Raw genomic sequence first — 26330 nt, 5'->3', positions numbered from 1 at the left:
AAATTTTTATAATATAAGGTTCACACACACTGTCATACAATGAAAATACTGTACAGTATTGTGAGTTTACTGTAAATAATTAGTAGAGAATTAAAAGATAGTTGCTATATAAATCATTAAGTCATAAAAATATAGTTAAATATATTAATATAATTTATTTGGCTAAGGTTAAGTTTACTACCAAGAGATATAATGTAGTTTTTTTATAAATATTATTAAAAATTTTTAGATGTTTTTAAAAATTATTAGAAATAATTAAATATAAATTAAATAAAATAATTTTACTATAATATATTATCAAAATTGTTAAAAATACTGTATATTATAAAAACAACCAATATTTTGTTTTTATATTTTGCTTATTTATTTGAACTCTAATTACTAAGCTGTCCATATAAAGGTGTTAAAAAAGTTTGTCACTATAAAAGTTAATAAAAATAAGCAAACATTCGTTATTTATTTTCAAGTAATTTTTCTTACTAAAAAATTTTAAACAAAAAGTATAATTTATAATCTATTATTTTGATTAAATATTTATTTAAATATTATTTGATTTCGTTAAAAATTAATGTTTTTTAAACTGCCCTTGGTATTAAAAATTTTGAAAAAACTATTTATTAAATAAATGACTAAATGTTAAATATTTTTTGAATCACTACTATGTGATGACATTATTTTGTTATTGATATATCTTTATTTTTAACAAATAGAATATAAAATTTCAGGAATATATTTTATATTTTTATAATTTAAATAGTGTGAAATTGGGTGATTTTTGTCAAAAGTTACGAAAAAGTTAGGTAAATGTTAATTACGACTTAAAAAGTTATTTATATGTGAACTAAAATTTTGTATAAATGATTATTTTTATATTATATACTCATATAAAAAATATGAGCTCATTCTCCGATATCGGTAAAAAAAAGTTAAATAACTTTGTTTGGATGCTCTACTATATAATATAATAGTTATTTTAAAAGACATCACAACTTGTAAATCACAGCCAAAGCTACACATTGTTATTCAGTTAAGTAATATTAATATTAATACTTTATGTCATAATAATAATACAATTTATACATTCATATTAAATTAATTTTTATATAATTAAGATTAAAAATATATATTGTAGTAAAAAATTAATAAATGTTATTAAATCATAATAAACACTACATTTTATAGTACAACAAGGGTTACAATATTACATTAAGTTATCACACAATTTATTTGTTTCATTATACCCATAGTATACTGTGCTGTGTATAGTATGTAATAATTTGTAACTTTAGATAATGTGACTAAAATTCGGGTTTTATTTAACGAAATATTTGCTTAAAAACATGAAAAATATGTCATAATATTTGCTTTGAAGTCTAAATATGTGATTATATTTAAAATCAATTAATTAATTTTGTGTTACAATTAACGATAAAACAATATTTTACATTTTTTCTTATTTATACTTAAAAAACACATAAATTATAATTATTTAATTTAAAATGTTGGTATAAATTAAAATTAACGTCTTTTTAGTAAACACTAGAAAATAGTAGAAAATATATCATAAATATTATGTTATTTGTCTACAAAAATTAACAAATTATGTTGCATTCATATAAAATATTATTTTTTAAAAATTGAACAAATAATACATACAAAAATACATAAGAAAAATGTAATTCAACTATTATTTTACATTATATTAAAATTTTGTGCTAATATTTGATAATATGTGACTACCTTTCAAAATATATTGTTATATGTGTTTATGTGACTAAAACTTTTGCAATAATTATTAGTTTTCAATCAATCGTTTATATGTGAAATAAATGCTATAATAATAATACAATACATACGCTATACTGTAGTACTGTACACTGTAGTATAGTTTAGTATATATAGTATAGTTTATAATGTAATTATGTTTAATCTAAATAAAATGTATATTTTACGTATATTTTATATATACAGTATTGTACTGTATTTACTGTAAATGAACTTATTTAACAGTACAGTTGCATTATATTAAATCTTTTTATAAATTTATATTTTTATTGATAATTAAAAAATATATTTAATTATTTTGACTACAATATTTTCAATTTAATTATCTACATTTGTTACTTAGAATATTATTTATAAAACTGTTACATTTGTTACATATTTTTAAATATTGATAATTTACTTGTTTACAAGTTATAGTTATCTTAAAATATTTTTTTTAATCTTTTAATCTGAAATATTGTATAAATATTTGATTTTTTACATTAAATTTATTAGTTATGAATACTTTTAAGTTAAGTAAAGTTGAGGTGATTTTGAATAACTGAATAAAATTAGTGAAGACATGTATAAGTTTGCGATAGACAGAGGCGGCACTTTCACTGATGGTAAGCATATATCATATAATTTATATGATATTAAGTTATTATATATTGATTGAATCAAATAAGTAATGAGATATCAATACTAGTGTTTGCCATTTGTCCAACCGGTCAAATCCAAGTGATGAAACTTCTTAGTGAAGATCCCGATCACTATAAGGACGCACCTCTTGAGGCAATTTATAAAATACTTTCATCACAATTACCGGACAAATATACTAAAAGATGTAATATTGATACCAAACATATTGAATGGATTCGTATGGGAACCACTGTAATTAAATTTATTTATTAATTTTTATTAATTAATATTAAATATATTTAATCAATCGTTTTATCAAATCTTATAACAGGTGGCCACCAATGCTCTTCTTGAGCGTAAAGGAGAACCAATTGCCTTAGTTGTAACAAAAGGTTTTAAAGACATCTTAGAGATAGGAAATCAGTCCAGAGATGATATCTTTGAATTAAATATTAAAAGACCACAACTTTTATATGAAGAAGTGATTGAAGTCGATGAACGAGTTGTTATCAAACAAGATGTCTGTCAAATTAACAACAAAACTTGTGAAGTAGTTGTCGGTAATACCGGTGATTATCTTGAAATCTGGAAACCAATTAATTTACAAGTTTTAAGACAAAATCTTGAGAAAGTGTTTGCCAAAGGCATCAAAAGTTTAGCTGTAGTTCTTCTCCATTCGTATACATTTCCAAAACATGAAGAATTGGTTGAAAAAGTTGCTAAAGATATTGGTTTTACGCAAATTACTTTGTCATCACATGTCATACCTATGGTTAAAGTTGTACCCCGAGGTATAACAAGTTATCAATTATTACTATCATAACTATACTTATTAAAGATTATAATTGAATTACTTAAATATTATAACTTTTTAAATTGATAAACAATACTGTAATTTAGAAAATGTTTAAATAAGGTATAGTATAAACATATATCATAACAACTGATAAATTGTTATCTCATGTAAACTATTATAGGACTGACCGCATGTGCCGATGCATATCTGACACCTCATATTAAGGATTATATAAAAGGTTTTTCTTCAGGTTTTCGAAATGGGTTACAAGATTTGAATGTTTTGTTTATGCAATCGGATGGAGGGTTAGCTTCAGTTAATAAATTTAGTGGCTGTCGGTCTATATTGAGTGGTCCGGCAGGAGGTGTGGTTGGATTTGCTCACACAACTTATGATGATTTAGGTAATGACTTACCTATAATTGGGTTTGATATGGGAGGCACTTCTACTGATGTCAGCAGATATAGCAATGCATTTGAACATACATTTGAAACAAAAACAGCTGGAATTACAATACAAACTCCACAATTAGGTATTAATTTATGTAAAAATTTATAATACATTACCGCCAATTTAAATATGCATTACTTATAATATTTGTTAATTAAAGTAATAAGATAATAAATAATTTATAAGTTATATATAAATATTCTATACTTAATTTAATGATTAATTTTATTTTAAAAGATATTCAAACTGTTGCAGCTGGTGGTGGGTCTAAACTGTATTTTCGGGTAATTATTATTTTATTTTATATTTAAATTGTCGTGAATTTATGATGAATAGGAGTGATCTGAGTAAATGTTAATTTCATATCAATTTTAGACAATAATTTAGTAAATTGATACACAATTGATAGGATTAAATCATTTTCTCTCTCTTTCTCTCTATCTCTCTCTCTCTCTCTCTCTCTCTCTCTCTCTCTCTCTCGTTTTGTGTGTGTGTGTATGTAGATTAAATAATTTAATTTATTGTATTACAAAATAATTAAAGGATGGACTTTTTGTTGTGGGTCCTGAGAGTGCCGGTGCATATCCTGGTAATATTATAAAAAGTTTAAATTTATGAATATTTAGTTATAATATATATTATTTAATAGGTCCAACTTGTTATCGAAATAATGGGTCTCTTACAGTTACCGATGCAAATCTATGTTTGGGTCGTATTATACCAAAATATTTTCCTAAAATATTTGGTCCTCAAAAAGATCAACCTTTAGATATAAAGGAGACAAACAATGCTTTTATTAAATTAACGGATAATATTAATGAATTCTTGGAAAAATCAGAATCTTATGAGAAAAAACTTTTAACTGTTGAAGAAGTAGCCATAGGTTTTGTTAAAGTAGCCAATGAATCCATGTGTAGACCAATTCGTGCTATAACTCAGGGCAAAGGTTACGATACAGCTAACCATATACTCGCTTGTTTTGGTGGTGCAGGTATTTAATACATTCATATAATTATCATAATTAGCACCTAATAATGAAAATAATAGTATATATAATTGATTATATGTAACGTATATATTATATACTGTATGATATATCTATATTAGGAGGACAACATGCCTGTGCAATAGCCCGTTCTCTAGGAATGTCTAAAGTATTTATTCATAAATATTCCGGTATTTTATCTGCATTTGGTATGGCATTGGCTGATGTGGTTCACGAAGAAACCATTCCGACTTCATTTGAATATAATATCAAATATTTTGATGAAATGGATAAACGAATTATTAATATGATTAATAAATGTAATAAAGAACTAAAATTACAAGATTTTAAAGATGAAGACATTAAGGTTGAGATCTATTTAAACATGAGATATGAAAAAACAGATTTTCCTGTAATGACTCAAACAGATGGTCTGACTAAAGACAGTTCCCAATTCTGTTCTGAAGATAATTTTAAGAACTCATTTCTAACATTATATAAACGAGAATTTGGTTTTACTTTATCTAATCGTAATATTCTTGTCGATGATATAAGAGTAAGAGGTATTGGTTCCTATAATGAATTGAAATTTTCTCAAAAGTCATCTGAAAAATCCAATTCTATGCCTCAATTGATTGACGAAACTAATTGTTATTTTGAATATTTGGGACATTTAAAAACACCTATTTATTTAATGAATGATCTTAAATATGGACATCAAATAGATGGCCCGGCAATTATAATTGATACAAATTTTACTGTTTTAATTGAACCCAACTGTAGGGCTGACATAACTCAAAAAGGAAATATACTTATAGAAGTGAAACGACTGAAACAAACATTTTTGGGTACAAACTTAGATCCGATACAATTGTCAATATTTTCTCATCGTTTTATGAGTATTGCTGAACAAATGGGTCGAGTCTTACAAAGGACTTCAATCTCAACCAATATTAAGGAAAGACTTGATTTTTCTTGTGCTCTGTTTGGCCCTAATGGAGGATTAGTTAGTAATGCCCCCCATATACCCGTTCATTTGGGGTCTATGGGTAAAGCCGTTGAATTTCAATTAAAACATTTAAAAGATGATTTGCATTCAGGAGATGTCATACTAACCAACCATCCTCTAGCAGGAGGTACTAATAAATTTAATAAAAACTAATAATTTGTTAAAATTATACAAAAGTTATTTTAATATTATACAATTTATAATATTTGTTTATATTTAATAGGCAGTCATTTACCTGATTTAACAGTTATAACTCCAGTGTTTTATTCAAATGATAAAAAGCCAATATTTTTTGTGGCCAATCGCGGTCATCACGCAGATATTGGAGGACTTACTCCAGGTATAACTGTATATAATTTAATGTAAATTATTTGACATTATTATTAAAATAATATTTTTAGGTTCAATGCCACCTCACTCTACAAGTATATATGAAGAGGGGGCAGCAATAATATCATTTAAATTAGTAAAAGATGGTGTTTTTCAAGAGAAAGGTATCACTGATATATTGATGTCTCCATCAAAGTATAAGGGTTGTAGTGGAACAAGAAATTTAAGTAATAATTTAAGTGATTTAAGAGCACAGGTAGCCGCCAACCAAAAGGGAATAAGTCTTGTAACTGAATTAATAGACTTTTATGGTTTGGATGTAATTCAAGCTTATATGCGTTACATTCAAAGTAACGCCGATTTATCGGTTCGACAAATGCTTAAACAAACAGTGGAAACATTAAAAACAAATAAATTATTTGCAACCGATTATATGGATTTTGGCTCTAAAATTGAGTTAAAAATTGAAATCAATGAGACAACAGGTGATGCAGTCTTTGACTTTACTGGAACTGATGAAGAAGTGTATGGCAATTGTAATGCACCAAAAGCTGTAGTACTTTCAGCCGTTATATATTGTTTGCGTTGTTTGGTTGGACACGATATGCCTTTAAATCAAGGATGTCTGTCACCAATACAAGTGATAATACCAGACAATTGTATTCTTTCGCCAGCAGAAGATGCAGCAGTTGTTGGCGGTTGGGAACAATTGTTGTCATTTTTATTGACTAAAACTTATTTATATTTTAGGAAATGTTGAAACATCTCAAAGAATAACTGATGTAATTCTTAAAGCATTTGGTGTTTGTGCCGCATCTCAGGGCACTATGAATAACATTACATTTGGTGACGAAAAGTTAGTTAATTATAATTTATTTATTTATTTATTTATTAACTGAATATAAATTATAAAATTGTTATATATTATATTATTAATGATTTATTATTATAGTATTGGTTATTATGAAACAGTTGCGGGCGGTTCCGGTGCAACTGCCATATCTCACGGCACTACTATTCACACACATATGACTAATACTAGGATTACAGATATTGAAATAATTGAGAAAAGGTATCCAATTATTGTTCAATCGTTTACTATTAATCGAGGTTCTGGAGGAACCGGTAGATTTAATGGAGGAAATGGAGTTATTCGACAACTTTTATTTCGCAAACAACTAATTCTGTCGGTATTGACTGAGAGACGTGTGTTTTCTCCCTTTGGAATGAATGGTTTGTTATATTATTTCTACAATAATTTACTTCAATATTAAACCTTTAAAATTAATTATTTTATATTAGGAGGAAATCCAGGAAAAAGAGGTAAAAATTTGCTTAAAATCAGTAAAAGTGGACGTACTATAAGTCTCGGGTCTAAAACATCAGTTGAGGTCAATGCCGGCGATCTCTTTCATTTAGAAACTCCTGGAGGAGGAGGTTATGGTCAGAGTTGTCAATAAATATAATCTATGTATTTTTAAATTATAAATGTATTTTATTTTTTTAATTTTAATATATTATTTGCAAAATTACAAAAATATAATTATAATAAATGAGTCAACAATATAACAATTGCATTTGTCTTAAATTAATATAAGATTTAACAATAAATAGAATTCAATATTTGACAAAACTTTTCAAAAAGTAAATTAACCAAAAAATAATTTACTGAAATTTCAAAAACTATTCGTAATAGTAATTATTTATTTACAATTAAAAGCTTACGGGTATATTGTTTAGTCGGTTAATATTCAGATTACTATTGACAGTATAATCATAATCACTGATTATATCACAACATAATTAATTGTTAAATAAATTTAAATTGAAAAAATATTCAAATTTAAATAATAGATTCAATTAATAGATTTTCAAAATTATTTTATAAAAATTTAAACTTTTTAATATATATGATAATATAATTCATATAACTTATAAATTTATATAATGTATTTATTATCCTTAAATTGTTATTGATGTTAATTATTGATTGTATAGTACTATTTTCATTTATTTTTGTTACATATTTAAAAGTATTTAATTATTTAAAAATAAATTAGATTAGAATTAATGAAATCACAACAAAATGCAATATTATGAAAATACTGTATTACATAAATATTAAAACATTTTATAATAAATTTCTGAAAAAATTATTAATACAAAAGTTATTATTCACTGAAGTATTTTATCGTAATTCCTAATTAGTCATTTTGAGTAACAATTTGTAATTATATCCTTCAATATATAGAAATTTATATTCAATATTAGTATAATTTCCGACAAATCATTTTGGGGAGTGTGGGAGGGAGGGAGTGGGTGAGTAGGTAAGTGTGTAAATGAATAACAGTATGCGAGTGAATGAGCTTTGTATGAATGTCTAAATTACAATATAGTATAAAATATAATATAAATAAATATAAATATACATTTATATAATCAAAATGAATAACTTATTTTTTAGTATTGTATTTTAAGTATTTTATATTGTTATTTTGATTAAATTACTTTTAGTAAAATTTTGACCAATAATTATAATTTATAAGTTATAAACATTTAAAACATAATAGATATTTGTACAGTAACATTATATTTAATATATTAGTATGAATATTGTTTAAATAAATATTTACAAATAGTATTTTAACATATTAACTTAAATACAATAAAAAAATTAAATTAACAGATATTTTCTATACTATATTAGATATTTGATAATAATAATAACAAGATTGATCTATTATATTGACCAATATAATATAAATTATAATTGGTTGAATGTGAAATAATCACTGTTTATCGCAACACTGAAAATCAAAATTAAGTATTAAAAATTATTAATATAATATATAAGATTATCTGAACTATAAGTTAAATTATAAAATAATGTATTAAAACTTACTGTTAATGTATTTATTTGAGAAAATTGTTTCCAGTTATCTCTATTATTAAGACATCCCTCATATAGTATACTCAGTGATGGCCAACATTCAGACAGATTCTATGGTATAAATAGAAAAATAAAATATTTATATATAATTTTTTATACAATATAATAATTTGCAAGTTTATCAAGTGATGGATTACCTTATAAAGGGGAAGGCATATAAGCTCAATAAAAGCGACCTGCCTACATTTAACAAATTCAAAAAATGCTATTTTAAAAAATAAAAAATAATTATAAACATATGTTTACATGATTGGCAATTCATGTTTTTTCTCCCTGTCCATCATAGCACTAGGCATTTGATTGAGTTGTTGTCTTTCAAGATCACCTTGTTCAAAGAACTCATGAGCTACCAATTCAGCCACTTTTTTCTGTATGTCCCACGGCTTGAATGTTGCACTTATATCACAGGCTGTCATCAAAATACCCCTCAATATCTCTTTTACATAAACATTACTCCAATCTTTTTCATCATTTTTAACTAATTCTTCAAATTTATCTTTTTTTCTTATTATTTATAAAAATATATATATGAATATATATACACTATATATATATATATTTTACTGTATAATACTTACTGAAAATATTGGTCCAAATCAGTTGACAAAATACATGATTCTATTATATGAATCACATCTCTGTATTCTTCGGGTGAAAGCGATTGAAAAATATTATTTCCCTGAATTTAAATCAATTTAAGAAATTAGATATACTTTATATTAATACATTAATACACAAATTTGTTAGATTATTCGTATTATATTAGAAATATTTATTAGTATTGAAAATAATAATACTTCAGTATTAAGAATGAGAATACAATGGTTGAAGTGATGGTTCTCCATAATACTGGTGCCATATAGTGTTGCCAAAGCTGATCCAGTTCTTTGCAATAAATTTAAGTTAATATTAAATAATTATATATTTTATAGATAATGTTATAATGTTATACTTAGTATGGTATGAGTTGTTTGTTCCCCTATGATCTAAGTCATGACAAAGTGATGCCACTATAAGACCTAATTTTTCGATGTCATTCATTATGTAATATAAATTTCCGGTCTGTTATCAGTTTATATATTTATTAATAAAAGTTACTTTATTTCATTATACTGTAATAGCTATTTATATTACCCTTAATATTGCAAACATTGTTTGGGTTACATTCAATGCATGTCTCCAATTATGATAAATAACCTATTATTATAATATTAATATTATAATATTATAAAATATTTGTTTTTATTTAACATTTTATTGCATAATTATCGTAAATGTTTAATAAGTTTATTATACCGGTCTATAGTTCTTTTTTACACTTAATATCCATCGACACAATACCTAAATATTCAAATTATTTAATTGTATTTAATTTTTAAATACAATAGTTAATTGAAATAGAAATAATGATAAAGTAATGATAAATTAATGACAAAATGATGACAAAATGATGACAAAATGATGACAAAATGATGACATACCTGATAAGGTATTTTAAATGTATTAATAAGTTGTAAGTCTAAAAACATCCTAAGAGTGGCCAAACAGGTGTCTCTTTCATCGAGACTGAAGTCTGAGAATTCAAATGAATATAACTGATAGGTATCGCAGTCAGGAATCATCAAATTCTGTATTCATTTTCATAAATAATACTATTTTTTAGTAAATACTATTAAATCAAAGTCTATAACTATTTTCAAATTATACCATAAGTTTATCTGTTTCTTCAATTGAAGCCGAGGCGTGATATGACAGCACTTCGAGCGCTACTTTCTGTTTAGCCGTTAATTTAAGAGCTTTTTCATAAAGACATGAATTATGAATACCAAAACCACAAAATATTGAAAAGGCCTATAATTTCAAAATACAATATATTTACTTTTTTTTATAAATATAACAATAATTTTATTTATTCTTAATGTGACATTTAGTAATATTATTCATTAACTAATGTTTAATAAATGGCATTTAAAGTATATTAAATTATCAAATCTAAATAAACGATAGTTTAATTGTGAATATTTTTTTTTAATTTGAAAGTTATTTTCTGAAATCTATACGAGTGTTTTTGAGTCTGTATGTGTCTAATGTCCGTTAAATACTGTAGAGTGCAGGTTATACTGTGAGGATTATAGCAAATTTGATTTTATGTGGTAACCCATGTCCAGAATCAATGAACTGATCTGGTTATGTATTTTTAGGTATTGCTGTAAAACCACTGATTTTTAAAATACTGATAAACATTACAATTTACTGAATGGGAAGTATAAAAAATTTCAAAATATACTATTTGTATAATTATTATGTATGTTTTGACTGGGTTTCAAATTTTTAATAGTTACCGTATAGTAGTTATTACTATACAAACTAATGGGCATTAGTAGTGGCTATCAACCTATTTATGTCATTAAATTTTTATCTGGCAATGGTTTCTAGCATTCTCAACTGGTTTTATTTGGATTTTTTAAAATTCTAAATAAGCTTTTAGTAATCAAAAACTTACTCTAATTTTAAGTGTAATAAACATAATCAATAAATTAATAAACTACAGTATATTAATAATTAATTTTGTGTAATGTATAATAATTGACAATAACGTATAATATTATGAGAATGAACATTACTTGTCAATACTTTTATATTTTGAAATAAGTATAAGTATATTAATAATATTTATCAATAAGGCGTGGTTCACATATTACGTTCGCACTTTTTAAGAAATCTAGACCACCTCCCTTCCCTATGTTCGCAATTGTTTGCATGTAGTCATTTAAAAAATTACGTTCGCTTATCCCTAACCGCTACCCCCCCCCCACCACCACAAGAAATAAGATATTATCTAAATGCGAACGTTCTTAAAGTCAATACCCCTCCCCTCGTTCGCAAAAGTCGCTTTGGCTAACCCCCTCCCCTCAAGTGCGAACGTAATACGTGAACAACCCCCTAAGCTTAATTAAATTAAATTATTTATTAACTTTTATTATTTCTTAAATCTTAAAGATTAGTCGACTTAGTATTAATCTAATAAAAGATTTATAAATAGTATAATATTACTATAAATAATGACGTTTTAAATATTAATTTATTGAATGATAAACTTTTGTTTTGTATTACATTAATAATTTGTTAATTAATTGATACCTCAAGTGTTGAAATATCCATTTCATTGAATTGGTATCCTTTGATTTTGACTAACTGTGCGACGCCTATGACTTTAGAGTCGTTATTAAATATTGGGACCGAAAGCACACAATCGTTATCGCAAACCATTCCGGGTTTTTCAATATTCTGCTTTAAAAACAAATTATTATTACTTTAAACAATAATTACATAAATTAATCAAAACTTACAGAATTATCGTGACTAATAAATTTACCATATTTTTCGCTACATTTGTAAGTCTATAAAATTATAAATCTTAAATTGTATCAAAAATTGAAAAATCCTTTAATAAAATATTAAATTAATGGGATATCTATTATGTAAATATCAATTCAAGTGATAAAAATAACAAACTATTCCTCCAGCGGCTACTTGTAGAGCATATTGTATGTGTTGGACATCTATCTTACAATTGACATCATTTATTCCTCTAAAATAAATTATACATATAATATAATTTAATATTAATATCAATAAATATTTAAATATTCTTACGATAGCTTAATTATTTTATTATTTCTTATTTGTAATTCAAAAATGGTTGAAAACATTATATCCTAAAATATAAATCAATTAAATAAAAATTATTTTAATTAAATTAATAGATAATATTTAAATATAATTTATATGAATAGCAGAAAAATATAATAATAATAAAATTATGCAAACCTCAGATTGTGAATGTTTATAATGATGATCATGGTCAATTTTATTTATATGTATTCCAATTGTTTCACTATACTCTTCCTAAATTTTAAAATATAACAATTTGTTTTATATATACCGGTATATATCAATTTACACTAAATATATTATATTATTATAACATTAATAACTAATATATTTATTGATATACTTATAATATATTTATAAATAATATAACTATTAAATTATTGATGATTCAGTCATATATATAAATATATATATATGAAAAGCACTCCTGTAATCATACTGTAGTTAATTGTTTAAATAAATTGATTGATTTAATGTTTTAAAAAATAAATTTTAATCAAATAAATGTACAGTAGAAGCTATTGTACGACAGTTTTGTACTCTATATATATTCTAATATAAAAGTAAATTATAATAGCATTTTGAAGACAATTAATAATTAATTCGAAATAAATTATGTATTTTAATTTTTTGGGATTATTTATAATTGTTTATGTATTTAATATACAGTATATAGATCTTTATTTTGCTTTAAATAATAACGATTCTTTATAAAACAAATTAATACTATTTTGTTTAGTTTTTACAAAAAAATATTAAAAATTTATGACAGGTTTTGGAGGAATTAAAAACATTTTACAGTTTTATATAATTTCTGTAATATTTTGTATTTTTACTTATACTAGTTAGATCTCCACGTAATAAAATGTGTATCAAATTGATACACATTTTATTACGTGGAGATCTAACTAGTATAAGTAAAAATACAAAATATTACAGAAATTATATAAAATAAAATATACTGTTTATAATAAACTGTAAGCGCGTAAGTATTGTTGCACGTGTTTTGAGCTAACTATTGATACTATCAATAGTTAGCTCAAAACACGTGCAACAATACTTACGCGCTTACAGTTTATTATAAACAGTATATTTTATTTATTAATTTTTTATTTAATAAATTAAAATTATTAATAATCGCCGACACATTAAAAGTAATTGTTTGCGTGACATAAATGTAACAAACATTTCCAAATTATATAGTAGTATAGATTTGTTCAATATTTTACAGTTTAATATAATTGTTAGAATATAATTTCGGGAATAGCGTCCACTGGTTAGTTCGGTCGACATATTAAGTCTCAGATATAAGAGTTAAACCGATAAAATAGTTTTTAATTGTAAATCAAGACACTAATTATCATTTTAAATTATTTTCAATTATTTATTTTTGTTACATTTTAAAGTTCAAAGATAATCAAGTATAATCAACAATAGTTCATATATTTATTGTATAGTATTATAATTAATATTTTTATAAAAAATGTATGTATTTTTCAAATTTTCATATAAAACAATATAAATACTGTATAAACTAATATTTGTGTAAAATAGAAAAATGACCTGAAATTGTTGTCCTTCAATGTCAACCAAATAGACCCGACATTTATCACTTTGGAGAAGTCCCTGTGCTTTCAACATAATCTTATTAATCAATGTATCTAATGATGACGTTTCTTCAAATATAGATCCGGCCAATGATAATAATAACTAAATAATTCATTTTAATTAATAATATAATCTTTTAATTTATTCTTATATTACTTGATTTCTTTTATATTCAGAGACAGACATCTCAAATAACTGTGCGTTTTGTAGACCAATACCACAAAATGTCAAATATTTTTTAAATACCTATTAATAAATTATATTTTAAATTAATTATTAACCATTATTTTGTTTGTTTTATGATATAATATGCTAAATATTTTTTAATATATTTTATGCAAACGAATTTCTTTAAAAATCTGTTTTGAAAATAAATATTCAAAAATAATTTTTTTAAATCGCAAAAATAGTTACAAACAGCGTTATGTCAAATAATTAATTTATAATAATTTATAAATAATAATAAATAATTAATAAAAAATATTTTAACATCAGATACAGTAAAAGTTATAAAAAGAATATACGATAGAATATAATTTATGATAACTATTATTAGAATATAATTAATTGATTATAAAATATATAATAGTGTATTATAATTCAATTTAAACTATTTCTATAAGTTTTAAATGGTTTTATATACCATTGTTTTATAGGGTAAAAATAAATCACATATTTTTGATAATATGCAAATACAAAACAATAAATAGCATAAAACACTACATTTATTCAATAATTACAGTAAATTAAAGTATTGTTATATTTATTTTTATGATAAAATATAAATACAATAGAACTAGATTTAGACTTAAGTGTTCATATAAAAGCTATGTTAGTTATATTATATACATTTATTTATTATATTATAATCAGGGTTGCTAAAGGGGGGGTAGGGTAGGGTAAGACGTCTTACCCCCCTGAGATCGAGAAATTTTGGCTTTTACCCCCCTGGCCTGAAGCCAAAAAGTTAGGGGGCCCCCTACCAATTTTCGGCTATGTAAAATTTTATATTAAACAAAAAAATAAATATTAAATTAGTTTTAATATAAATTAATCGATTAATAAATTAATGTATAGAAAATAAATAGATAAAAATACTTAATTACATCAATTTAACATTATTTACACTAGTAGGGGCACTCCACGAGCTAAAAAATAAATTCCCACCAATTTTCAAAAATATAATATTTTATTTTATTTTTTAGCTGTTTATAAAAGATAATATATATTTTATTTTTTATTAAAAGTCGAAAACCAAAATTTTTAGCATAAATTTTAAAATTATTAATTAAAGCATAAATTATTAAATTATTTTTAAACTTTATATTAAAATGTGTTAGTTATGGTTCAATATGAAATACTATGTAAAAAATATTCTTAAATTAATTATTTAGTTATTTAATAATTATTTCTGACAATATTATTATTAAGACGTTATAATAAATACAGTACTATATCATTAATTTTTTAATTAAAATCTATTTTTTAAAACTAAATAATTGTATTTTTAATTAATTATCATAATTATAGTTATATATATTTATGCATTTCTTTATTTTTCATATTTTTGTAAAAATGAATATTTAAGATAACATTTTTATTGAGAATTAAGTTGGGAATATTTTTATTAGTTAATTTATAGATAATTTAGTGGAAATTTATTAAGAATTTATAAGGAATTAATGGGAATATAGTGGGAATTTATAAGGAATTAGTGGGAATTTAGAATGAATTAGTGAGAATTTAGTGGGAATTTAGTGGGAAATTAGTGGGAATTTAATGGGAATTTAGTTAGAATTTAATTGGAATTTAGCGGGAATTTAGTGGGAATTTAGTGGGTATTTAGTGGGAAATTATTGGGAATTTAGTGGGAATTTAGTGGGAATTTAGTGGGAATTTAGTGGGAATTTAGTGGGAATTTATTGGGAATTTATTGGGAATTTACTCAAAATTGGCAAAAATTGTCGTTTAAAAACGCTATAAAAAATGTTCACCCCCTATACCCCCCCCCTGAAATCGAAAACCTTTAGCAACCCTGATTATAATATATTTTTTTAATAATTGCAAAATATATGATTAAACATAGTTTATATCATTGATTGTATTTAATATTTTAGTAAAAAATAGAAAAACTAGATTTCTTTGACGTTGTTTTTTGAATCATAAATAATTTAAAATTAATTAATAAATAAATAAATAAAATTATAGTTTTTTTTTTAATTCTCTACAATATTCATTATATTTTATCATACAATTAATTACATAAAAAATGATATGTAATACTTTAATAAAAATAAAATCAATAAATTGTAATAATTAAATAAATTGGGTATTTTATACTCTTTACTGTCAGTAAACAATGATTTATGATTTAATTGAAAAATTAGATCACTTTACCTGTTCATCTCTTTTGGTAAATGATTGTTGTAAACAATCTTTAGTTTTATTGATACATTGAGCCACACCTATCACATCACCGGTAAAATTAAGTATAGGCTGACACATCTATTAATAAAATAATAATATTTTAAATAATATTACCTCATTAACAAAAAAAAACAATTTTTAATAATTAAAATACAGTACTTAATAATTTAATAAATATATTAATTAAATAATAGCATAAATAACAAGAAAACTTACGATAGCTTTTGTATGATAACCGGTACGAAAGTCCATCTCTTTATTAAATCGAGTGTCCTTTTAATTCATTTTATTTTATATAAAATATTATTAAATAAAAACAATTTTATATTATATTTCATCATAGATTAACATACATTTGTTTGTATTATAAACTACTGTATATTATACTATATATAAATAAATTTTAAAAATCAAAACTAATAATTACCTGATAAGCGTCTATAATATTAACATTTTCTTTAGTGAGAGCAACGTGTCCAGCGATTCCCTGTCCTTTAATTACAAATAAGATTAATTAATGTTAAAAATTAATTAATTCAAACAAACCAAATGGTAAATGAATTTTAGTGTGTTGTTGGGCAGCATTAAGGGCATCACAAAGTAGACTATCGGGAGTGACATCAAATAGTTTTGCCTCTAAATAGCGAACATCACGACTACCTTTGGCCAGAAATAGAGATCCTCTATCGCTCTTTGTTAATATACTAACGTTAACTAATATTTTATGGCATAATGTATTGATATCTAATTCATTTGTTATATCACTTATTAGTTTCATAAATAAGTCCACTTCATCCATATCTTGTAGTTTGTCTTCTAATTGATTTCTTGTAATATTAGTATCTATTAATTATATGAAAATATAAGTTGAATAATGAAATAAAATTGTATTTTATTTGTCAAACCTGTGCTAATAAGAGATCTGTTTTTTCTGGGAGTGTTATCAATAATTTGATGAAAGAGGTCTGAAGTAACAGAATTCCTGCCTTCTCTGGTCATCTCAGCATAGGATGCGGTCAACAATTCTTCTTCATTTGTTGTTTGTATTGTATTTGTACTTATTTTCTGACAATTCTCTAATAATTTCTTATCGCACGAAACACTTATATGTGAATCAACTCTTGAGACCCATTCCTCTACAATATCTTGAGTTAAGTTCTTCATAAGCCATTCTCTGGCAAATGTTGGATGAGTTGTCATATAATTACTCACATATTCTTCTTTTTCCTCATTCTTTGTATCATTAAATTTATTTAAATTATTTATTTTATTGTTTAATTTCGATTCATTCATATTGCCTAAAAATTTTAACAAATTAATTTTTTGTTAATTATTTTTATAATTTTTAATAAAATATGTTAATAAAAAATTTTTCTATGTTTTGTGTCAATATTTTTATAACAAATTAAAGACTTTATATATATATTCTATTTTTATATTCTATTTAATGTAAACAAAGACATAATACAATATTACATTATATTTAGGGTTCGGGCAAATTTCATTCCCCGTTTTATGAGTATCTTATTTTCCCTCCTCTCTGGGAATTCTCAGAGAATCTATTTCCTTCTGCTACCACATATTGAACCCTAAACAACAAATTTTATTATAAGGTTTACAAAATAATTGTTATATTAAACTGTATTTTAAGTGGTATTCTTAAATAGTATAAATAAATTTATTGATTTCAAATTGATTTTTTGAATATTTCAATGAAATTTTAGTTTTGGTACTATTATTGCAATAACATTTCCTTTCTAACGATGAAAAGAGGGAAAATAATATATTTTACTAGAAAATTGAAAGGATTTTATTAGGGAACTTTCCTCCCTGGGAATGTTGCTTGAACTTTAATTATATTAAAGGATATTTTTATTATAAATATAATTGAAATAAACGATTAAACAGTTTCTTAAGTGTCCCACTAATTTTAATTAACTATTGTGTTTATTTTTGTAATGTAGATCAGTAAACATTAATTAACGTAAAAATGTATGTAAATTGTCTAAACTAATTATTTTATGCTAAAACATAAGAAATTCAATTTATTAATTGAAAAACTGTATTAACTACTCATTTAAAAGAATTATTTGATGACATTCCCAATAATCTAAAATTTAACAATTATAACATATTATTTATAAATTATATAATTACCATAAAAATCGTTTTATTATTTTATAATAAAATGATCATCAGTTGAATAATTGTAATGAGATTTTATAATTCCCACCATTTTTAGCTCTTTTCAAAATTTAATTATAATTTAATTTTTTATCAGAAATAGTATTATTTAGAAGTTTATTTGTTTTTGTAAAGCCTTTTAAACAATTATTGCTATTACTCATTGAATGACTATTAATTTCAAAGCCATTACAATTAGTGTTGGCAAAAAAAGAGAAATTTATAAAATAATAGGGAAATTTCTAGTTTCTAAAAAAATTTCTATCTATGGGATCCCCATGTTAATTTTGTTTTCTCGATATTTGTTAACTTGCTTTTACATTGTTTTAAAAAATTTATTTAATTAATTATATTACACTATGATATATATATACTGTATACTAGAATGATGAATAAAATTTTACAAAACTGATTATTATTAAATAATTATAATTATTTTATATATAATTTATGTATCCCATTTTGAATAATTGTGTACTATATAGTACAGTATAATATATGTACAGTATTATGTCTCATTAATATAGTATTACAATTTCTATAGATATGGGGATCCCGTAGTACTATAATAATACAGTTAAATTTCTAGAAACTTTCAACTTTCCCATCTCTAATTAAATGCAAATAAGTTTTTAATAATATGTTATACAGTATGTATATTATTTAGTAATCAAAACATTAAAACTTTAATTAATTATATTTAGCAAATAATGCATTTCAACTAACTTGTGTCTATTACACAAAATATTAATTACAATTTTTAATTTTTAAGTTATAAAAAATTAATAATTTTTATTGTAAATACAACAGTAGTAGAGTTTAATGTTGTTTTAATACTATTCCATCGATCCATTGATGAAATATAAATACTGTATTAATATTAACCGGTAAGGCGTTGTTCACATACTACGTTCGCAGTTTTTAAAAAATCTAGACCCCCTCCCCCCTATGTTCGCAATTGTTCGCATGTAATGATATTTAAAAATTACGTTCGCATGTCCTTAACCCCCCCACCATTTAAATAAATATTTTATAAAATTATTTTCACTTTTAAAATAATCAAATAATAAAATAAATTAATATTATTCAAAAGTCATATATTTATTCAAAATTAGTTATTAAACCGTTTATCAAAGGATTAAGTTTACTCAAAATTAATCCCTTAAATTCATTTATTATTTAAATGCGAACGTTCTTATAGACTTTACCCCCTCCCCCTCGTTCGCAAAAGTTCGCTTTGGCCGACCCCCCTCCCCTCAAGTGCGAACGTAATATGTGAACAACGCCTAATCTATTTTTGAATAATATTATACTGTATATGAAACTATAAAAATTAGTTTATAGTACAATAATTTTTTCATAACAAATGGTTCTCTAATAGAAATGTATTGTAAAAACAGTTTTACTAAAAATATTAAAACAATATCAAATTAATTTGAGATAATGAATACTTATAATTTAACATTTTTATTGCATTAACATTATCTAATATTTATTGACTAACAATTTAACAATAAGTATAATAATAATATTATGATAAAAATTTATATTACATAAAATATGATTTTATGATTATGATATAATTTATAAGAGTATATTATAGTCTATTAATTATCAACTATTCTATTGTAAATTTTACTCATTTATATTAAAATGTTTTATTGACTAAATTGATTATATTCTTATTCAAAGATACTCAACATATTATAACTTTGAAAATATTAATTTTTAACAAAATCATGTCATAATCTTAACATTTTCTTGAATTGATCTGTCAGTTCTAGATTTGACATTTTTAACAAATTTAAAATGATTTGTTATTTTTGGCTAAACTATTATAAATTATTTTTAGAGATGGGCGATATAGAAATTTTACTTTTATTATACTATTGGACATACAGTACAGCTTATATATCTTTAGCTATTATAATAATAGGTATTCTGAACACTAAACTACAATAAAAATGGTATTACTATAATATATATAAAATTAATAAAATTTTATGCATCATTAACTTATGTTTAATGTAATTAAATAAATTTATTATTATTTTAAAAATTAATTAAAATATTAATAATAATGTTTAGTTATTATTTATAATTGTTATTTATTGTTATAAGTTAACAAATATGGAAATAGCAAAATTAACTATTAATATTTGGCATCACATTCACACAAATTTCTCTATTATTTTAGAAATTTTTCTTTTTTGACAACACTATGTATCATACAATTTGTATGACATTTTACTAATGTAATGTCATATTGTAAAATAAAAAAATATATGTGAATGGTTTCTACTTTATTATGATTATATAACAAAAATATAAAATATTTAATCTTATATTTGTACACAAATTGTTTGAATAAAAATTATAATTGTTAATAACACTAAATAAATACTATTTTAAGTTCTAAATATAAAACAACATAATAAATAAATGATAATCTTATAACAATATAAAAATATACAATTGTAAATGTTTACTATATTTATATAATATAATTTAAGATTAATAATAATTAGTTAAATATTTTAACATTGAATTTCAGTTTATTCTTTTATATTTTGGTTAAAATTTTGTTAAATAGTTACTAAAATTTTATTCTCACACGAGTTTTGATAATCTATGACTAAACAAAATTTCTGAATCTTTTTAAATATATAGATATTTTTAATAATAAAGTTAGAAACTTATTAAATATACTATATATGTTGTAATAAAAAATTAAAATGCTTTTATGCTGGATTTCGGTTTAATTTATATTTTAAAAATTTACCTTTTATTAGTATCTCTATTATATTAATATAATATTAAATATATTCTAATAAATATATGTGACATTTATATTTAAGATATATATTTAATATTTGACATATATAAAGTAAATAGAAATTGTTTAATGTAAATATTTACACTTACATATATAAATATATATTTATTATATTTTAAATGATAATTTTTATACTTTAATTATTAGATATTTAACAAATGAAATATAAGTTTAACTATATTTATATAATACATTAATTTGAATGAAAATATTTGAATAATAAATTGAAAATAAATGCAGACTTACCTACATATCAGTTGTTTTGTATTATAAATCATTGATCAAAGCATTGCTGATCTGAATACCAATAAATTCCTTTTGACTCAAATATAGTGTTTTTGTTGAAATTAATCGATTGGTTGAGTGTTAGCATCGCTTCTGTGCAGCTCTGCATCAGTGATATCATCAGTTCATCACTTGTATCACAATTGCCATACCTTTACTATACTATAATATGAGAGACACTTCACTTAATGGACTGTCTCTCAAAACAATGTTATAATTGACTCAATCGATAAACAATATTCACTACTTTCATAATATATAAACTTTTTTTGCATTTTAAGCATTTTATTACTAATGTCTTCAATTGTTTTAAGTAATAACAGGGTTTTATTAATCTATTAGTTAATATTTAAAGTAAATAATTTTTTTGCTTTTTAAAACATATGAATATTAAAAATTAATATTTTCCTGTTTCTAATAAATACTACAAATAAAACATATCTCAAAATTATACAAAATATAATAGTATATTTATAGTAACTATTTTGATAAAATAAAACTATATTTTTTAAAACAAGCTTTGATTTAAAGTATCTGTAAATATAATTTATACAGAATACACTATAACTGATCAAATAAATTAAAAATATTTACTTTTATTTTTTATAAAGTTTATAAAATATAATATAAACCAAATTTACAGTATATATAATAAATAAATTTTATATGAATTATATGTATTTATATGCATTTATATGTATATATAAACTATATTACGATATATCACTTATTCTATAAATATTGATATTTATAATTTTATTTTTCCGAAACCATAGAAACTAGGTTTATATTGATATTTGTTATTTAAAAAAAACTTATATGATATTATTATCTTATAATAGTATTGAAAATTAAATACAAATTTTATGAAAAATGTATAAAAGAGATAAAACAATATATTTAGTGTCCACTGTATCGCCATTTGATAAAAATTTGAGTGCAATTGTGAAAACCGATAATAGAGTACAGATATGCACGACTCATAAATACAGGTTTAATATAATTAATTTGGATAAAGATTGTGATGACAATTATGAATCAAAAGAGGTATCAATTGAAACTAACAAAGAAGTTATTGTTGATAAGGATTATATAATACAAGTATAATAAGAAATATATAAATATTAATAAATTTATTCATTTAATTATAATATTTTCAATTTGTAGTCAAAATGGCTTTACTTGTATGACAAAGCTTTTCTGTTAATTCTTCTACACAATGGACTCAAAGTATATATTTTATTAATATTTATTAATAATTATTGTTTAAGTTATGTTAACTATACTATACAAATAAATATTTTTTATTTTAATTAAAATTTTAATGTTAAAGTGTCACTCGTATAAAACCAGTAGGTTTTTTGCAATAACTTTTGACAGGATTGTGATAATTGTTATTATTATAATTTTAATGAAATTTTAGATAATAAAACTTAAAAAATCTCTACATTTGTAAATGTGTTCAAATGTCGTACCTTAACATTAGTTTGTCCGCACCGTGAGATTTAAATAAAAATAGGGTTTCACTCGCCTATCAAAAGTTATTGCAAAAAACTACTGGTTTTATACGAGTGAAATGCAATGTATGAAAATAAAATGAAAAATTAATAACTAAATTAAATTAAAAATAAGATCTATGATTGTGATGGAAAAGATATCATATTTAATCATACGTTTGGAGGCAAAAGTAATGAATGTCCTGATAATAATCACTCGAGTGGTGTAACATCAGTTGATGGACGTGTCATTTGTATTGGTTCAAGCAATGGATCAATTTTGACATTTATTATGGATGACCATGGTCATATTACTTATGATGACACTTGCAATCAACACATCAGCAACAGGTTATCTTCTAAATTCATATAAATATAAATATTTTAATATTATATAATAATTTATAGACCAATAACTGATTTAGTATCAAATGAACTAAATCTAGTGATTAGTTGTGATGACAGCGGAAAGATATGGATCTGGGATTATATAACATCTCAAAACAAATTTCATGAAATTTGCACTTTTGAAGGCTATAATGGGTTAGTATTAGTTTTGTTTGTGTTTCAACTTTATTTGCTTTCAATTATTGTAATTTATTTTGAAATCTATCAGTTTTTCATGTAATTGTTTGGCAATATATAACAATTATGTCTGTGCTGGCTATGGTTCCGGTCATTTGAGATTTTTCGACATTCAAAACAAAGTACTAATCTGTGAGATATCTGGTCATTCAAAATGGATTACTTCTATTAATATATGTCCACAATCTGGTCGAGTAAGTCTAATATAAATTATTTAGTCAAATATTAATTATTCAATCAAAAATAGTTTTATTAATAATAAGTTAAATAAATATTAGCTCTTATCCACATCAGAGGACAGCTTTGTCAGGGTTTGGCAATTATATGAAGTCAATGATTGCCTTAAAGTAAAATTTGTTAACAAAATTATAAAATATTTCTTAAATAAATAATATTTTGGTGACAATCAGGTAAACCATGAATTCAGTCAACACATAGCAAACCACATGCTATTCGGCGGTGTTTTTCTCGACAAAAGCGGTCAATCGTTTTGTGTCTCAGGATATGACTCACTAGAGTTGCATCGATTCTCTACACGAGTATAATATTAAGTCTAGACATAAGTTTTAATTTATTTATTATACATATTTATGAATTTATATAATATAATAATACTAATACTATATAAATTATAAGATTAAATTATCACTTATTAACGGTAATAAAATAATATTTCAAATCAAATGTAATGTTAAATATTTGATTTGTAGAATCAGTCAAAAACAAAGATTAATTAATTATAACTCGGTTTTTAAATCCGATTCTAATTTATTAATTAAATTATTGGTAGTTTGAAATAAATTTATAAAATAATTGTCATTTAATTCATCAAAAGAGTCAGTTGTTGATAAACTTTTCAAGTTATCAGAAATTTTATGAAGTGTAGGCAAACTTGTTTTAAAATCATTTTTACAAACAACTGATAACGAATCCATAGCTTCAATGGTCTTTTCGCGGACATCAGTGTCGGGTAAATTCAATAGTTGTGGTACTAATTGACAAAATTTGTTGTTAATAATGGCATAATTTAATTCTATGTCATAATACTGTTGGGCTTTAAGTTGAGTTAACTTATCATTTGTCGCATATTTTAAAGCCATCTTTTTTTCAATTAAGAGATCATTTAATAATGTAATAACTTTAACACACAATTTAATTGAATTATTATCAATAGTTTTAAAAAAATTAGCAAATATAGTGAGTGCTCCGTATTCTTCAACTAAAGATTTCTGAGCTCTTGGAAAGTGACGGACTAATGAAGAGATAGCAAAAACAACTCTTTTCTTAACATTAAAAGACGGATCAGATTGTAATAAAAGCAGAAACTTTTTGAGACCTCCATTTTGAAGTACTTGTAACTGAACCTTAGGATTAGAATTCATGGCCGATCCTAATGTAAAAGCTATCTGAGCTCGCAATTGATTATCAGTTGAATTAAGATCAGATAGTAATAATGGGATGGCTTTCAAATCAATTAAATCGCGTCCGATATCTATAGAGTGAACTAAAAACTCCATATCTGTTAATAAAGTCAACTTGTCTTCAATGGTCGCCGAAGTATATCTATTGATTAAAATCTTAAGGATTTCACTTTCCGATCGAATATTAACATTCATGGCATCGAAATCTTTCTTAATTTCATCCATTGTTCGAAATTTTTCAGAAGATTTTTCACGAGTCTTCATCTCATCCCTAATAAAATTGTCGTTTTTACCAAATTTCATGTTTTCTATAACTTGTTTTATCTGATCACGAATTATATTAACTTTCAATTTATCATTTTTCTCATTAACAACAAGTTTCTTGTGTTTGTCAATAACTTGTATATTGTTATCATTTGATCCGTCAATAACATTATTATCATCTCTTTTATTGATAAGTTTAGCCTCTTTAAGACCCGTTTGAAGATTAAGTCTAACGTGAAGACCTGCCGGTAGGACTTGACCTCTACGTATTGGTTGCCATTCATCGGTTGCAACAAATTCTGTTTCTTCATCATCGATGTAATCATTCAATTGTTCGCCACTTTCTTCATCATTATTTTGGTCAACAATTGTCAGACTATTTTGACTGTCATTACACTTAACTAATAATATTGTAATCATTAAAATAATCAATGTCTTCATAAACAAATTATAGTTCATCTTCAAGTCTTCAATGGTCTTCAATGGTCTTCAATTATCTTCAATGGTCTTCAATTATCTTCAATGGTCTTCAATTATCTTCAAATATCTTCAAATATCTTCAATTATCTTCAAATATCTTCAATTATCTTCAAATATCTTCAATTATCTTCAAATATCTTCAA

The 26330-nt window shown here is 23.3% G+C and overlaps 4 protein-coding genes across 5 annotated transcripts; 2 read left to right on the top strand and 2 right to left on the bottom strand.

Moving 5' to 3' along the window:
* Positions 1-963: 963 nt before the first annotated feature.
* LOC128965948 (5-oxoprolinase-like) lies at positions 964-7470 on the top strand. 2 transcript variants are annotated; one of them, XM_054312737.1, is made up of 14 exons: positions 964-1026; positions 2281-2390; positions 2474-2658; positions 2738-3197; positions 3384-3734; positions 3890-3936; positions 4196-4241; positions 4302-4643; positions 4760-5773; positions 5870-5986; positions 6048-6674; positions 6727-6832; positions 6929-7209; positions 7279-7470. In XM_054312737.1, the coding sequence occupies exons 2-14, from the start codon at positions 2348-2350 to the stop codon at positions 7434-7436; spliced, it is 3777 nt and encodes a 1258-aa protein (XP_054168712.1). In that variant the 5' UTR covers positions 964-1026; positions 2281-2347; the 3' UTR covers positions 7437-7470. The 2 variants fall into 2 exon arrangements, with proteins under 2 accessions (XP_054168712.1, XP_054168710.1); XM_054312735.1 differs by having other exon boundaries at positions 976-1031.
* A 1295-nt stretch (positions 7471-8765) lies between these two features.
* LOC128965895 (cGMP-specific 3',5'-cyclic phosphodiesterase-like) lies at positions 8766-22141 on the bottom strand. Its single transcript, XM_054312673.1, has 24 exons — positions 21903-22141; positions 17542-17934; positions 17183-17479; positions 17064-17128; positions 16853-16909; positions 16607-16714; positions 14366-14455; positions 14165-14311; positions 12758-12835; positions 12584-12645; positions 12443-12518; positions 12277-12327; positions 12068-12217; positions 10634-10777; positions 10408-10554; positions 10223-10267; positions 10061-10123; positions 9879-9988; positions 9724-9811; positions 9505-9605; positions 9173-9430; positions 9064-9106; positions 8879-8977; positions 8766-8783 (listed from the first exon to the last, which is right to left on the bottom strand). Exons 2-24 carry the CDS (start codon positions 17927-17929, stop codon positions 8766-8768), a joined length of 2685 nt encoding a protein of 894 aa, XP_054168648.1. The 5' UTR covers positions 17930-17934; positions 21903-22141.
* LOC128965894 (WD repeat-containing protein 54-like) lies at positions 21042-24567 on the top strand. The gene is made up of 8 exons (XM_054312672.1): positions 21042-21057; positions 22846-23042; positions 23109-23171; positions 23574-23788; positions 23846-23980; positions 24054-24216; positions 24301-24369; positions 24433-24567. The coding sequence occupies exons 1-8, from the start codon at positions 21042-21044 to the stop codon at positions 24565-24567; spliced, it is 993 nt and encodes a 330-aa protein (XP_054168647.1).
* Positions 24568-24846: 279 nt separating this feature from the next.
* Positions 24847-26127, bottom strand: LOC128965893 (nucleotide exchange factor SIL1-like; the record flags this gene model as incomplete). The annotated part of the gene is made up of 1 exon (XM_054312671.1): positions 24847-26127. A coding segment is annotated over exon 1 (1281 nt), but the record flags the coding sequence as incomplete, so codon positions are not given.
* Between the last annotated feature and the right edge of the window lie 203 nt (positions 26128-26330).

Source organism: Oppia nitens, unplaced genomic scaffold (genome assembly GCF_028296485.1).
Source record: "Oppia nitens isolate AA-2021 unplaced genomic scaffold, nextdenovo-longstitch-racon4-pilon3 scaffold18_pilon_pilon_pilon, whole genome shotgun sequence".
Taxonomy (NCBI): Eukaryota; Metazoa; Arthropoda; class Arachnida; order Sarcoptiformes; family Oppiidae; genus Oppia; species Oppia nitens.
Note: the sequence above shows the minus strand (reverse complement) of the source record. Positions and strands in the feature narration are given on the sequence as shown.

Bases quoted from the DNA above. Each gene is read 5' to 3' on its own strand.
- LOC128965948 (XM_054312737.1), top strand. From the start codon at position 2,348: ATGTATAAGTTTGCGATAGACAGAGGCGGCACTTTCACTGATG. The intron at 4,242-4,301 runs GTAATATTATAA...ATTATTTAATAG, and splicing joins GAGTGCCGGTGCATATCCTG to GTCCAACTTGTTATCGAAAT. The intron at 6,675-6,726 runs GTTGGGAACAAT...TTTATATTTTAG, and splicing joins AGATGCAGCAGTTGTTGGCG to GAAATGTTGAAACATCTCAA.
- LOC128965895 (XM_054312673.1), bottom strand. From the start codon at position 17,929: ATGAATGAATCGAAATTAAACAATAAAATAAATAATTTAAATAAATTT. The intron at 14,456-16,606 runs GTAAAGTGATCT...ATTTATTAATAG, and splicing joins TTACCAAAAGAGATGAACAG to GTATTTAAAAAATATTTGAC. The intron at 10,124-10,222 runs GTATAATAAACT...TTATAATAATAG, and splicing joins TAAAAAAGAACTATAGACCG to GTTATTTATCATAATTGGAG.
- LOC128965894 (XM_054312672.1), top strand. The intron at 23,043-23,108 runs GTATAATAAGAA...TTCAATTTGTAG, and splicing joins ATAAGGATTATATAATACAA to TCAAAATGGCTTTACTTGTA. The intron at 24,217-24,300 runs GTAAGTCTAATA...AATAAATATTAG, and splicing joins TATGTCCACAATCTGGTCGA to CTCTTATCCACATCAGAGGA.